Here is a 16163-nt window from a genome sequence, read left to right as displayed (position 1 = left end):
AATGTGCTGTCTAGACACATTATGTGCCAATATCATTTCACTGCCACATGACAAGCTTCACTGACAGTAAAGTCAAACTTCTTCTGTGTTCCAAAGATATTTGGTTCTGCTTGTCCTTAAGCCAATTTTTAATCCATTTCAGTAGCTCGTTCCTTATGCCGTACTTTCTGACCTTGTATGTTAATCCAGTGTGTGATATACAATCCTTACCCTAAATCTAGATAAATTACGTCCCAACGTTCACCTTTATTTCCCAATTCAGTCATGCGCTTTAAACATACAAATTAAAATTAAGCTTTTCAGACCTGACCTTCCTTTTCCTGTGCTGACTGCTCTTTTTCAATTATATTGGTTTAAATGCTTTATAATGTTTCCGTCTTCTTCACAGCTGGAAGTCAAGTTTAAGTTTGAATGTCTGAAGTTCCAGGGCTCTTCCCTTGTTCTTGTGCTAAACAGAGAATGGCCTGCCCACTTTTCTGCAAATTATAGCTTTTCCAGTGGGCTCTCACGTGTTTCCCAGAGGCTTTTCCTTCTTTTGCTGTGCTGTGCAAAATGCTAGGGTATAACCAGTGGCTGCTCAGAGCATTTTGATGAAAAGGAGATGAGAGCAAGGCTTAAGGGCAATTATGGCAGCAGAATTACGTGTTTGTGGTTCTCACTGAGATGCTTGTACCCCACACCAAAAAGCTGACCCAGCTGACAGGGTGTACAGATAGGTGGGGTGCCAGCCAGGCAGTACCCCTCTTGTTGGTCTCCACTGGTGTCTGTGGCAGCCTGTTGTTTATACTGGTGTTGTTTAATGGTGAAGTGCAGTGTGGCTCATTTTCAGCGTGCCTTAATGGATGTATCAAATCTAAAACCAGTATTGATATCTAATAGCAATGGAACCTTTTTTTTTTAATCTTTCTGAGAAACCCAAGTTCAATTTTTAAGATATCCTTTTCAAATATATATATATATTTTGTGTGTGTGTGTGTGTGTGTGGCAATTTTTGTCATAGAATGCGTGAGGATGCAGATATTTTTCAAATTCCATGTCAGTGGTAGCCTACAAAGTTGGATGTTGGCATAAACAGGTGTCATTACTGCTGAATCAGAAAAAATAGACATAATGTTACTGTATGCAGTTATTTCCATGTAAACCATGAATGTTGCATGTTGTTTTTCTTTTTTTAAAAGATCTGATAGAGGATAAAAATTTGAAGTTATATTTATCCATCGAAGAAGTTTTATATCTGCTTCTGGATATTTCAGGAATACCCAGTAGCAAAAGTGAGTCCAAATATATCATTTTAAATTATTTGTGCATCTCGCATGCCATGTCCTGCAGAAAAAAAAAAAAAAAAAAAAAAAAGCAATGATTTGATCACAGTTTTGAAGAAGCAATATCCAGAAGCTAACCTGGTCAGTGCAGATATAACAGGCTTAGGCTGGAATAGCATAAGGAAAGCACCTTAAGTGTTTTGTTGCATAACAGTATTGAATCATTCAGGGAATTTAAGAAGATTGTGATAGTAAAAAGCAAATGACTGGGGACTCAACTGCAGGTAGTTGTGAAAAGAAGGAAAGACTGGTGGTTCTTAATTGTAGCAAAGCTTTTCTTTGTCCAGAGCATGATAAAATTGTTTTTAGAGATCAGATTGGTCCTAAGAGTAGCAGGACTGGTACCTGATGTCAGGTATTTGGTAACCCCAGCATTAGGGTAGTCAGAGCTCACAGAGTGCGACAGAATTCTCATTTCTGATCTGGATTGGCATAACATGAACTTCCTTGAGTGCTGAACGGGTGGGCACAGCCTGAGGCTGAACGGGTATGGCAGCACTTCATTGCCTCCATGCTACCGCTGTCCTTGCAGGTAGGGTTTGAACGTCTGATGGAAGGAATGATTGTGGTGTTCCAGTAGATTCAGAGAGTCTATTGCATTGCTTTCATTTCCTCTTTCAGTGAACTGCTTTGTCCAGTGCTTTGAATAAGTAAAGTTGATGATGTTTCAGTATAAAACATACACAATAGGTAATAAATATATAATATGTAACGAATGAGTAATCTAATACTTTTTGCATTACTTTGCCCTTTTTTTTCTTTTTTTATTCACCTATCTAAAGCAGAAGTTGCCTGAGTCTTAATTCTGTGAATCTTGATGGTAGCGTGAAGGTACCTGCTGTTATCTTAAAGATACGTTTACTGACTGTGAGAATCTTAAGTCTTCATTTCAGTATGGATTAGTATCGACAGGGCTTCACAGCACACTTGTTCTTTTTTTCTCTATTAATGCCTCCTTACGATTGCATATCATCAAGCTAAGCCATCTTCATTGCAGAAATGCGAGCCCACTTGTTCATAGAATATCCACCTTTGGTTGGTTTGAAGGGTGAGTCATTTTGTCAGTGAAGCATGTTCTTTTGGGGAATAACATAGCTCTTCTGACATCACAGTGGTCACCTCTACTTGGACCATCTGAAACACATACGAAGAACAGTATGTCACCTCCTGCACCTGATTACTGAAATTTTGATCTACTAGTGAAGTAATCAGCAGAACTTGCAATTTCTTCAATAGGGTTTTCTTTCTTTAGCCAAACATAACCCTGTCAGAAAAGATTCATTAATTTCAGATGGCAGTGCCTGGTTATGCATGACCCACTTGCCAGATCTCACCTTGGCAGTAAGAAAATAGCCATGTAGAAGCAGGTTGGGAGTTGCTTTAAATCTCTGACTGTCTCATTGTTACTCGTCTCTACCAAGTGGAAAATACATTCTTGCTGAGTCTTCTGAATGAGTTTCTTATTAATTATTGAGCAAAATTTTGATATTTACACTTTTTTTTTTTTTACTTCAAATTGCAGTGTTCATCATAAACTGTATTTTTGTTCTGTTATTCATACTATTTCAACTATAATTCCTCTGTAAACAAAGCAGAGCTCTGTATCGAATTAACATTTGTTAGACCAAAGAAAATGTAAGAAACAGAACAGTTTAAAGAGGAAAGAAAAAGTAAATTGTTGCTGGAATAAAAACTGTGGGTTTCCAGAAGGAGGCTCCTAAGGTGTTGGACTTAAGAAATGAGGATTTAAAAAAACAAGGAATTACCTGTAACAGGCAAAATACCAGAACGAAAATAAAATCTCTGCAAACTGTAAGTATAGTTAATAATGGATTAGGGACTGCTCTGTCTCTTCAGAAATATTTAACTCTTCAACATTTTGTTATACTACAGACTTCCCATGCCTGCAGAAAGATATAGCACTACTATTGCAATGTTGGGTTCTGCTTACCTACAGATGTTGAAAATAAAGCTGTAGGAGTGTGAGACTGACAGTACTCTGCTGTTGTCTTTTTGCGGAGTTGTGAGCAGTACTGTAATTAAAATTGGTTTGCCTTTTATAAATTGAAGAACAAATTACCTGTCTTCTGCCTTCCATGCTTGTATTTGCTTTAATTGATCATAGGTAGTCACTGGAAAAAAAGAGTAAATCCATCCAAACATAGTGGATTTGCATGCTGGAAGGAGAAAATAGTGCTTTTGTATGTAGGAAGTTTGAAAATAACAGTAGATCAAGTGAAACTACCAGTGACTCATACTCAGGAGGGGAGGCATGGCTGTTGGAAGGTGACAAGTAGTAATAGAAAGGAGTGATCTTGCTTGACATTTTAAATACACAAAGATAAAATTAAAATTCCTGTTACCATTATAAAGATGGGTGTGTGAGGAAAAGAAAGTGTCATACCCAGAAATCCATAGCAAGAACTCTATATCCACAGCTACTGTTATTATATTCTGGCTTAACTCTCTTGCTGATGTTGTAGGTGCAAATTATGTCGTACAGAGTCAGCAGTTTCCAATTTTCTTTCTTCCTTTCTGGATTTTCCCAAACTCTTAATACTGTGAGGAAAGATTCCATGTGTGTATTGTATAGCTTCTGAGTTTTATTTTGACTGTAGAGATTACTGTAACTGAAACTATTATCGTTCTTACAGCCTATGTAATTTGTCATTGGCATTTCTTTATTTCCCGTTGCAAAATCTCATAACACAGTGATCTATGTGATGTGCAACTGGATTGTAATGAATAAAAGCAAGCCAACACTGGTTAGTAATTGTTCATAATTTTACTTCACTGTCTGTGAGATCCTTTGACAGATGAGCTTTCTGTTATTTTTTAGGCTGAACAAGACAACGGCCATCCTCTTCCTGCCTTTGCCAATTTGCATATTGAAGTCCTTGATGAGAACAATCAGAAACCTTACTTTACAAAATCTACATACGAGGGCTTTATCCTTGAATCCTCCCCAGTGGGAACAACCATCTCAGATAGCCGGAATCTGACCTCTCCATTGCAAATCACAGTGTTGGACAACGATGTTGAGGAGGTATGTCGCTCTATAAGAAACTTCTAGTCTTAAATAAAAACTTAAATATTCTCATGCTAGTGTTTCCTGGATTTTTTTTTCACGTTTTTATTGAAAGCTTAACAGTTTTTTTAAAAAAAACTTCTATTTACTATTATGTGGATTTCTTTTCATTGAGTTCAAATGGATTTTAAAGTGATCATGAACTGGGAAGCTAACTTTCTTTGTTTTTGCCTAGCTATGCTTAACTGCCTTCTGTTAAAAATGGGTGCATAGCGCAAATTGGAGAAGAAATGCATTTCATGAGAAGGGTAGATCTTCCACAGTGTATGAGGAAATGAGAAAGAGAAACTCAAAATGGAAGGAATTATTAATTCCATGCACAATTCATAAGATGAGGAACAAGAAAAAAGGAGGCTAAGTGCTCATTTTGTTCTTTCCTCAGCTCAGGTTTTGATACTATCATCTTTCATGGTTAAAATTGAACATGTCCAAAAGAGTTGTAAACCAGATAGTAATCATGCAAAGTCTGTATGACTGTCTTTTCTTCTGGTCCAAATGTTGATGCTATCATATCTTTTATTTGTTGGTGTTTCCTTTTGCCCTATTTACTGTTGTCTCTCCAGCAGTCATCTTTACTTTTTTGTTTTGTTTCTGTTCTGTTGTTATCTGTGGATACCTAAAGGAAGCTGAGCTGTAGGCTTACGGTTTCTAGAGATTTTTATAGTTTAGCAGTAGGCAGAACGAGAGAACAGGTCATGTTCCCCTCTATCCCTTCAGTGCCAAGGAGGGATACTGAGAAGACCAGGGGGACCCATCTGATAAATACATAGTGAAGAGGCTAATGCCACCGGACAAATTTTGGCTTTTTCAACCATTGGGCAGTTGATTCAGCGCATGGCCCAATGGCAGCTGATGGGATCCACCTTGGTCATAGGGGAAAAAGAATTCTGACCCAGGATTTGTCTGGAGTCACTGATAGGGCTTAAACTAGGTTTGAAGGGAGAAGGGAGTGGTGGTGAGCCTGCACATGACAAGACGACAGGCGACAGAGGTAAGTTAGAGGGATAAGGTGCTAATGGAGGCCCTCAACCAGCTGCATGTTATGATGAAGAAAAAAGAGAGGCTAAAGCTAAATACTTCAAAGGAACTAAGGAGTTACTTTCCAAGAAGGTGACATGACCAACTACCCAGCTGCAGTGTTTCTACACCAATGCCTGCAACTTGGTAAATTGTTTGCTGATTACACCAAGCTGTGTGTTCAGCTGTGTGTTCAGAGAGACCTAGACAGGCTCAAGCAATGGGCCCAGGAGAGCCTCATGTGGTTCAACAAATCCAAGTGCAAGGTCTTGCACCTGGGTCATGGCAACCCCCACTATTAGTACAAGTTAGGGAATGTGAGGATGGAGCACAGCTTTGCCAAAAAGGACCTGGGGGTACCAGTGGATGCAAAGCTGGACATGCGTCAGCAATGTGCCTTCGCAGCCCAGAAAGCCAACCATATCTTGGGCTGCATCCAAAGCAGCATGGCCAGCAGGTCAAAGGAGGTGATCCTGCCCCTTTACTCTGTGCTGGTGAGGCCTCACCTGGAGTGCTGAGTCCAGATGTGGAGTCCTCAGTGCAGGAGAGATGTGAACCTGTTGGAGTACTACCAGAGGAGGGCAACAAAAATGATCCAACGAATGGAATACCTCTCCTATAAGGATAGGCGGAGAGAGCTGGGGCTGTGCAGCCTGGAGAAGGTTGAGAGGTGACCTGAGAGCAGCCTTTCAATATTTAAAGGGGAGCTACAGGAAAGGGAGGACAGACTTTTTAGCATGGTCTGTGGTGGCAGAACAAGGGGAAGCGTTCTTGGGGAGGAAGATTTAGGCTGGATATAAGGAAAAAGTCTATTACAATAATCTTGGTGAAGCACTGGCACAGATTGCCCAGAGATGTGGTGAATGCCCCATCCTTGGAGGTATTCAAGGTCAGGCTGAACCAGGCTTTCTGCAACCTAATCTAGCTGCAGATGTCCCTGTTCATTGCCAGAGAGTTGGACTACATGACCTTTTAGGGTTCCTTCCAACTCAAAGGATGCTGTGATTCTTAGGGGCGGTATGAAAGTTAAGGAACAAGTGCGTTGGCAGCCAACAGCAGGCATTGCTAATGACTGCTGTTGCTATATGTGAAATACTCTTCTTCAGCATTGCTTTTGTTAAAATCAGGGGGCTCTGTTGTTGGACCAAAGTAACAAGAGCTTGTAGATTGCTTCAATTAGGAATAAGTAAGGTGCAAGTAAGAGGTGTATGTTTATATTCATAGGACACAATGTGGTTTGTACTTGTATAATGTGTGAAGCTCAGTTTTCCTGAATGCAACAACAAAAAATTCATAAGAATTAGTGCCCATGGCTAAGTCCTTTTGGAGCTACTAATAAGGTAACTTCTCTTAGGGCTGTGATTCATATGTGCATTAAAAATTATTGGGATGTTTTTAGCTATCTTTTGCCTAAAATACCAATGTTTTGTCTTATCTATAGCTCCATGAAAATACTAGTAAAACCCTTTGGTTCAGATTTGCTTTGGTGTGGAGACAGTTCTGGTTATTTCCACAAAGGGCTGTTGATTGCAGAAATCTGGAGTTCTAGGGCATCTTTATAACATGCTTTTGTTAACATACACTGACCTCACAAAAATGTAGAAGATTAATCACTTGAAGAGTGAAAGACTGAAACCGAGTAGGTCTGTCTGTGAGACTGACAGGTTGGTATGTTGGATGGACATATTCTAAACTGTTCTGAGGGAACTGGCGGAGGTGATAGCCGAGCCGCTTTCCATCATCTGTCAGCGCTCCTTGTTGACTGGTGAGGTCCCAGAAGACTGGAGGCTTGCCAATGTGACTCCCATTTAAAGAAAGGTCGTAAGGAGGATCCGGGGAGCTACAGGCCTGTTAGCCTGACCTCGGTGCCAGGGAAGGTTATGGAGCAGATTGTCTTGAGGGAGATCATGTGGCATGTGCGGGATGACCGGGGGATCAGGCCTAGCCAGCATGGGTTCGTGAAGGGCAGGTCCTGTTTGACCAACCTGATCTCCTTCTATGATCGAGTGACCCAACTGGTGGATGAGGGAAAGGCTGTTGATGTGGTCTACCTAGACTTCAGCAAAGCCTTTGACACTGTCTCCCACAGCATTCTCCTGCAGAAGCTGGCAGCCCGAGGCTTGGATGGGTACACTCTTGGCTGGGTAAGGAGCTGGCTGGAGGGCCGGGCACAGAGAGTGGTGGTGAATGGAGTTGAATCCAGCTGGCGACCAGTCGTGAGTGGTGTTCCCCAGGGGTCGGTGCTGGGGCCTGTCCTCTTCAATATCTTTATTGATGACCTCGATGAGGGCATCGAGTGCACCCTCAGTAAATTCGCAGATGACACCAAATTGGCTGGAAGTGTGGATCTGCCTGGGGGTAGCAAGGCCCTACAGAGGGATCTGGACAGGCAGGAGAGCTGGGCTGAAGCCAATGGGATGAGTTTCAACAAGGCCAAATGCCGGGTCCTGCACTTCGGCTACAACAACCCCAGGCGACGCTACAGGCTTGGGGCGGTGTGGCTGGAGGACTGCGTAGAGGAAATGGACCTGGGGGTGTTGGTTGATGCTCGGCTGAACATGAGCCGACAGTGTGCCCAGGTGGCCAAGAAGGCCAATGGCATCCTGGCCTGCATCAGAAACAGCGTTGCAAGCAGGAGCAGAGAGGTGATCATTCCCCTATACTCAGCACTGGTGAGACCGCACCTCGAGTACTGTGTCCAGTTTTGGGCCCCTCACTGCAAGAAAGATATTGAGGCCCTGGAACATGTTCAAAGGAGGGCAACAAAGCTGGTGAGGGGTCTGGAACACAGGCCATATGAGGAGAGGCTGAAGGAGCTGGGAATGTTCAGCCTGGAGAAGAGGAGGCTCAGGGGAGACCTCATTTCTCTCTATAACTTCCTGAAGGGAGGTTGTAGTGAGCTGGGGGTCGGCCTCTTCTCTTGTGTCATTAGTGATAGGACCAGAGGGAATGGCTTCAAGCTACGGCAGGGGAGATTCAGGCTGGACATGAGGAAGTATTACTTTTCAGAAAGGGTGGTCAGGCACTGGAATGGACTGCCCAGGGAGGTGGTGGAGTCACCGAGCCTGGGGGTGTTCAAGGAAAGGCTGAATGTTGTGTTGAGGGACATGGTTTAGTGGGAGCTATTGGGAATAGGTGAACGGTTGGACTGGATGATCTTTTAGGTCTTTTCCAACCTTGGTGATTCTATGATTCTATGATTCTAAACCCAGAATAGGGATTTTTGCAAGCTGGAGAGCTGGTTGAGAACCACTTCTACCTGGGTTGCCTTGCTGCTGGGTTGAGAGGTGGACAGGTGAATATAGTACATAAATCTGTCTATTACTACGTGGTGTGCTGCTGGTGTTTTCATATCTGCAAGTCCACTGCTGGTCAAGCACCTGAGAGCTATGTGTCCTTATGGCTTTTACATCTGTGGTTGCCTAGGAAAATCCTACTGTGTGTACAGGGTCTGCAGAGGTAAATGAAGTCCTGTGGCATGGCTGGTGAGGTGGGACTGCATCAATTGTGCTTGAAATAGTTCAGACTCTCTCCTGTTTCCTAGAAGATACTCTTGCACTTTCCAAGGGAATGGACGAAGGACTTTCATCTTCATTAACCTCCAGAGCTTTTTCAGATTAGTAGTTATCGGTGCTCTTTTCAACTTGCACTTTCCCTGGTGGTTGTAAATTTCCAACCACAAGATGTCAAAGGCAGGTTTGATCACGTAAGGTTCTTTGCTGTTGTTGCTATATGCTACATTATACGTGAGACTGAAAACTCAGCATTTGATAGCTCAAAATCATCTATATTGCAAGTGGGTTTGACCACAGGGCTCTGCATCTCCTGCTTGTTCCGTGCTCACCACACTCTGGTGAAGAACCTTTTCCTAATACCCATAAGTTAAGGACAAACATTCATTTACATGATTCAAAATGCAGTACACCCAAAAGTATCCCAGCTTGTGATATTTGTATATTATTGAAAAAGGTTAATATTTCAGTTTTGTGTGATGAATAACTACCAGGGCTTTCTGGGCTATGAAATGATGTGGCACCAAATGCTAATGCAGCCTCCTGCTGTGTGATGGACAACTGGGACAATTTGCAAAAGGTATTGCATAATAGATGCTTGCTTCTGCTCTTTTGTGTTGATTCATTGCAAGTCCATTAATCTATTAAAATATTTCAAATGAAACTTGAAATCCAAATGAAATTTAAAAGGGAGCAAGGTCTCTTGCTGAAGCATTCAAGTGTCTGTGCTTCTCCATAGCAGTGAAATTGTCTGGAAAGGTTTCAGAATTGCAGTCTGAACCACAGTTAACCAGTACTGCTTTGTGGTGAATTTCCCTCAAATTTCCTGTATTTGTTTGAAAAGAAAAAAAAAAAGCAGCAAAAAAAAAAAAAAGGAATAAATCAGACTAAAAGAAAGCCTGATTTGATGCAAGTTCTGAAACGTAGTCTTAATATTGAAAGATGAATAATAAACAATAAACTTCTCTAAACTAAGGCAAATCGCCATCATTCCTTAAAGAACAGAAGATAAGAAAGAAAAATAAATTGTCTGCAAAGAATTGATCCCAGTGGGCTGGGGTGATTGGGTAGTCTGATCCGTGCCTCTCAACAGAATCATAGGAGTAGTCTTCCATCACTAAGTAGCGGGCATGCAGTTCCCCAAACCCTACTGCTATCTGCTTCTATCATGGGCTTCTCTTCTTCTGCCCTGCTACAGTTTCAGGCATTGGGATTGCGCTGCTCTGGTGCCTTGACTCCATTTGGGAGCAGGACTGGGCAGGGAGTATCCTTGTGCCAGGCTGCGTGCTGCTCACCCTGCAGCAGGGACGTCTATTTTTGCTTTGCATTGTTCTCATACTCAAGTCAGGATTGACCAGCACTATGCAAAAATGGTAATTTTGATTCAAGCCCCGGTCCTCTCCAGAAGTGAAGACAAAATAATGAAAATCTCTGGCCCTGCTGAGATTTGATGCCATGTGCCAGGGCAGGAAGGATGCAAAAGCCTGCCCAGTGACCCTTGTGGTCTGCCCTTCTCCCTGCTGCTAGGATGGCTCTGTACCCACTGGGTCACTTCCCATAAGGAAGGATAGCGTTCAGAGGCAGGGCTCAGTTCCCAAACATGGCAAGAGGAGTGAAGAGTTGCTCTGTCTCAGCAGCCCATACTGTAAATTGATGCTCTTAGAAAATAGGGATTTCTGATGAGAAGTTGACATAAGTCATCTACGTGCTGGTGCAAGTTATTTTCCAGTAGTGGCATGGACCAAAGATAGTGTATTTGGTCTTCTAATTGACAAATCAGCCAAGATTATATTTCTTACTAAAGTAACTCCCTGCCCTCAGATCAGTGTATGAAGAAAGTGGTCATCTTAACTGTATATCTTAGGCAAATACAACTCAGCTTCTAAATGTAAATCTCCTAGGAATTATAATGTGGTCCTGCTATAAACCTTCCAAAAATTAATTCATAGATGTGACGTTTCAAATGGGCCTTTAACTAGAACACCACTGTCAAGTGCTGATATAATTAAAGTAGTCTGTTTAAATGGCATAAATTAAATTAAGCTACATGAGTACCTTAAGACCAAAGTAAATTGAAGGTGAGATAGGAATTATAAACTGAATGGTCTGACTGATGTTTACAAAAGGCTTCTCAAGACACTTGCTTTCTCACTCTTTTGCATCCTCAGGAGAATACTAATTTCTGATACTTCCTTTTAAAAGGTTGAGGAAAAACACTGTACAGAAACTGCCTTACTGCCTTGTGTGCTGAATCTTGTAGAATCGCATAGAAGCACACAAAAAAATAAAACCACGTTAAAAGACAGGATTTAATTTCAAAGTCAAAATAAACTAATCAGCATTCACATTTATTACTGCTGCTTGACTGCCAGGCTGTTCACTGATACCACACACAGTGTCGTGATGAATAAACTCGAGGAGCAAGGTAATTTGTGCATTGCTCATTAGAACTCAAAACAGTGGCATGTTTCTAAAGTGTACCAGCTTATGTTCAGAGGCATTAACGTGTGCCAGCATGCATTCATAAAGCATCTGTGTAGTAACCCAGATGCTTCTGCAGATCCCGAGGCAGGGGAGTTCCTCCGTTCCTCATCAGATCATGTTCCTGCCTTATCCTTCATGTCCGTGAAGTTGAAGTCAGACTAGGTTGGTAGTTGCTCAGCATTCATGCTTTTAGAGAACACGTAAAGGAAAACGTAAAGGAAAGATTATTTTACATGAAGGTGCCTCCATCCCAAACCAAAAGGGCAAAACAAAGAATAAGTGAGTGCACTTAGTAAATATGGATTTCTGATGAGTGAATGGACAAATTTGAAATATAACTTAAAAGGTTATGGATTTTCATGAACATATGCAGATAAGGAGGAACAGTGGATTCCTACCATAAGCCAGAAATACTGAGACATCTTAAATACCAAAGCATTTTGATCTGATTTTTGCCTGATTGCTTGTATCTTACTTACACTGTTTTTGTTTGAACTTGTTTTGCAGCCAGTATTTTCCCTAGAGGTGCGTTTTCAAACTACTGCTGTCCCTGTATGGCACTTCTGTGACATTCTAACAGTCGCATTACAAAATATTAATTCAGAAAATAGTCTTCGTGAATGTAACGGTCCCTTAATATCACCATTAACACTACCAAAAGAGAAAGGAATATTGCTTTTCTTTGTTTAGGATTTATAAAGACAGGTTTTCTTTCCTTTTTGAATCCTGAAAGAATTTGGAAATAAAGCATTGCTCAGCATCAACTTTGGTTCTCTTGTTAGTCTTCTGGCATAATATCCTCCTAAGTGGAGATGGCATAAATGGTGGACCTTTCTTTGCTGTTGCTGGTTTTAAGTTGTACAATTAAGTATCATTTAATGACCTTACTTTGAAGAAATAAAAGTAGTTAAATAGGAAAAACAAAAAAATTCATAATGTACCCTGACAAAATTTTTTCAGGTTGGCTTTTATCTCTGCTGCTTACTCAGGATTTTTACTTATTGTTCTACTCCATGGGTTCTGTTTGCCTGAACAGTTGTACAGCTGAAGTCGTCAGCCTCAAGTTGCACCAGGGGAAATTCAGGTTGAATGTTAGGAAAAATTTCTTCTACGAAAGTACGAAATCGGATGAGGTTCAACAAAAGCAAGTGTAGAGTCTTACACCTAGGGAGGAATAATGGCATGCACCAATACAGGCTGGGGGATGAGCTGCTGGAGAGGAGCTCTGCAGACAGGGACCTGGGCATCTTGGTGGACAACAGGTTGGCCATGAGCCAGCAGTGTGCCCTTGTGGACGAAAAGGCCAATGGCATCCTGGGATGCATTAAAAAGAGCGTGGCCAGCAGGTCGAGGGAGGTAATCCTCCCCCTCTACTCTGCCCTGGTAAGACCTCATCTGGAGTACTGCGTCCATGGTGTATACTCACCAGTGCTGAGTATAGGGGAACAATCACCTCTCTGCTCCTGCTTGCAACGCTGTTTCTGATGCAGGCCAGGATGCCATTGGCCTTCTTGGCCACCTGGGCACACTGTTGGCTCATGTTCAGATTGCGCTTTAGTCTCATAATATCTTAATAGTAAAGTTGAAGGTGTAGGAGAAGCACTCGGGACACTGTGTCTACCTTTTCTGCTCAATCCAAGCTACTGTGAACCTGGAGAACCAGGCTCATCAGGCCCTGCAGAACTCCTTGGCTATTTTCCTTCAAGATTGGCATTTTTGTGTTTCTTCATAGCACTGAAGGGATTAGGCAGTGGTTAGTCTTGGCACAGCCAGTATTTAGCAACCAAAGCAAACTCCTTTTTTCCTTTCTGATGCACAAATCCCTCCTGGATTTTAGACTGTCTTTCCATAAATCTGAAAAGTGAACATAATGAAATGAAGCAGGAAAAATGCCCAAATCATGAAATACTCAGTGGAGCTGGGGCTTGTTCTGGCTCCCTGGAGAAATTAACAGCCAAATATATTCTTTCAGCTGAGTCCTTTGGAATGTTGAAACATGTTGTCTGTTCATTCATTCTGGACAATATCATGCAATTTTGTTTTGATCTTAGTAAAGTGTAGAAAACTGCTTCTTCTAGAAGGAGCCATAAGCTCCAATGAGTGGAAAAGAAAATGAGAAAGGTAACATAAACATCAGCACAAGTTTTCAAACTTTAGTTTGTTTCTGTGAAAAATTCAAGCAGAACGAACTTAAACCCAGGCTTTGTTTGTCAGTAGTGCATGGGAGCACTTTTTGCATCTCGTATTTTTGTCTATTACCATTTTTTTTCCCCCCAAATGTACTGCTTTTATACAACATTCATCACTGGTAGGTTTATGTTTCTTTACTTGCATTCATTTTGCATAGGTGTTTTTGCTTTGTAGCTTGTATCAGGTGCCATTCCCATAGGTGATGGTATTATGTTTGCAAAATTATTTTTGGTTGGAATTGTGTGATTTAGGTGTTTACGTATATGTTTTCCCCTGTCCTTCATTATTCTCTGCCCCGTCAGTGTTTCTGTGAGACTGAGAATATCACTCCTGTCCTGAAGTTTGCAAAGAGCCCTTTAAACACACCAGATCAAGTTCACCTGGGATGTAGACCTGTGCAATTCAGAAGAGTTGTGCTATGCTTATGTTATAATTGTCTTATGCTCTTTATATAATTATATATATTTTATATACATCTTCACTATTACAGAAAGTATTTTTTTTCTTTTTCCTTTAAGAAGTGTCTACTGTATAATCAATGAATATTAAGGTGCTATAATTATGAAATAAGCAAGAGTTTGACAAAGCAGACTATGATAACAAAAAGAGGATAAATAGAAGGCTCACCACTATCCTAGGCTCACTCACAAAACTCCAGCAGAGCCAATCTCCAGAAGAGATCCTTCCCTAGTGGTAGCCGGCTCTTAAATAGGTCTAGGAGAGATGGAGCCTGGCTCCACCCCTTCCGGCAGCACAGCTGAATTGCCTTCACCTGTGCTCCTCTGGCTGACTTGTTGCTCACCTCAGGTGATCAATCAGAGGTTCAGGCCGTGACTCAGCAGTTCCCATACAGTCTACTAAGAGGTCTAAAGCACGTAAACCATCTTCGGTTTGCACTGTGTGCTTGAAATAGTCCTTGCAGGTCACGTGTTTACTTAGTCACGTGGATTCTGATAGTTTTCTGCTTAAAATCATGTGCTAAACAATTTATTAGATACAAACCAGTTCACATCAATCAGGAGTTTGGTTTGGTATCAGTGGTCAATCCAAAGCCACCTGAAATAATAGTTTAAGAAACTAAAGCATGAGAAATTTTGTAGGCAGCATGAATGAGTTGTTTCCCATAATTGTGTTCATTCATAGTATCTGCCAGGTGATGTGTGCACAGTCATGCAGACTTTCTTTCAGCATGAAGCGTGTTAAAAATGTAAAGGCAAACCACTGCAATTATTAAGAAAATAAATTGCTTTGTATGCCCAACATGTATAGAAATAGTAAAAACAGGTACTTATTGCATTAAATTTGATTTAATGTAGACACTGGGATAAAAAATTTTAAGACAAAAATAGCTAAGGAATAGGATAGATGACTTTTGGAGTGTATAGAATTATCTATTATCCATTGTTTTTTCTCAATAACAAATTAGGGGAAAAAATACTGTGTATTAGTGTTCAAAATGATATGGCAAGCAAGAACCGGAACAACCAGCCAGAGCATTTGGAAATTAAACTTTTGACTGACTTTATCCTGTCTACAAAGTGAATAATTATTGGCAGTTACCTTCTATAATTTTGCATGGAAAAAAAAGAGATAACTATTTGCATTGCTAGGTGTAAAATGCATTTTAATTTTACTGAAAGTTGGCTTAGTTACAGCAAAGCTTTGGGCAGTAGAAAACCATTGATTTGGAACACTTTGATATTTCTTTCAAGTAGCACTCAGTAACTGAGATGGTTTTACATTTGAATACTAAAATCTTAGCCTTCCAAAAATAGGTGCTTCAGAGTATTTTGGATTGCTAAAAATAAATTTCTTTCTCCTTCCATTGTCCCAGTCTGTCCTCATAGTTGTCTATTACAACATTTAGTGCATGTTAGAGTTAGAGTGTCTTTGCCTGCTGGGTTGTAGGGACTGGTAAACTTTCCTGTAGTCTGTTTTCTTTTTTCATTCGTGTAAAATGACAATAATAACAAGGCAGGTGTTAACTTTCTAGAAGCATTTCAGATTCAGAGAATCAGATGAGAATGAGAAATCATTCAGTGAAGAATATAATGCTACTTCTTTGGATAATGTGTTAAATGTAGCTAACCGTTGCATCTTACTCTATACGGGGCACATTCTGTAGCATTGCAGTGAAAAACAGCTGGTAAAACTACTTATCAAGTTGTGCAGCCACTGGATTTTCTGTTAAGTTTTATTCTTCGTAATAGCCTCATCTCCACATCATACGGGACGGTTTGATACAATTTTTACGTGACTCGTCCCATAGCCTTTTGTGTTTTCCAAATAGCATTTTCTTTCTTCCCATATAATCTCACATCACCTCATATAACAGAAATAAACTGAAGAGTAACTGAGAGTAAAGCATTAAGTTAGGATTAAATTAACATACAAGGGCATAGATATGTTTATTGGAATACAGAAGACAATAAGAGATAATGTTGTTTTTTTTTTTCAAATTTAATTGTAATGTGAAATAACCTTTGCAGTCTAATCATGTTAATAGCACAAAATTATCTCTAAAGAGATGGAGGATGATAACATAAATAC

General features: G+C 40.7%; 1 protein-coding gene across 1 annotated transcript in view; it reads left to right on the top strand.

The window, feature by feature from the left end:
* PCDH15 (protocadherin related 15) overlaps positions 1-16163 on the top strand; it is a 383291-nt gene that overhangs the window by 206226 nt on the left and 160902 nt on the right. The window contains exon 11 of the mRNA XM_042862789.1: positions 4162-4368. Within this exon, the coding sequence (XP_042718723.1) occupies positions 4162-4368 (207 nt within the window). The remainder of the gene's footprint in view (positions 1-4161; positions 4369-16163) is intronic.

Source organism: Lagopus leucura, unplaced genomic scaffold (assembly GCF_019238085.1).
Source record: "Lagopus leucura isolate 7727_CA_CO unplaced genomic scaffold, USGS_WTPT01 Super-Scaffold_739, whole genome shotgun sequence".
Taxonomy (NCBI): domain Eukaryota; kingdom Metazoa; phylum Chordata; class Aves; order Galliformes; family Phasianidae; genus Lagopus; species Lagopus leucura.
Note: the sequence above shows the minus strand (reverse complement) of the source record. Positions and strands in the feature narration are given on the sequence as shown.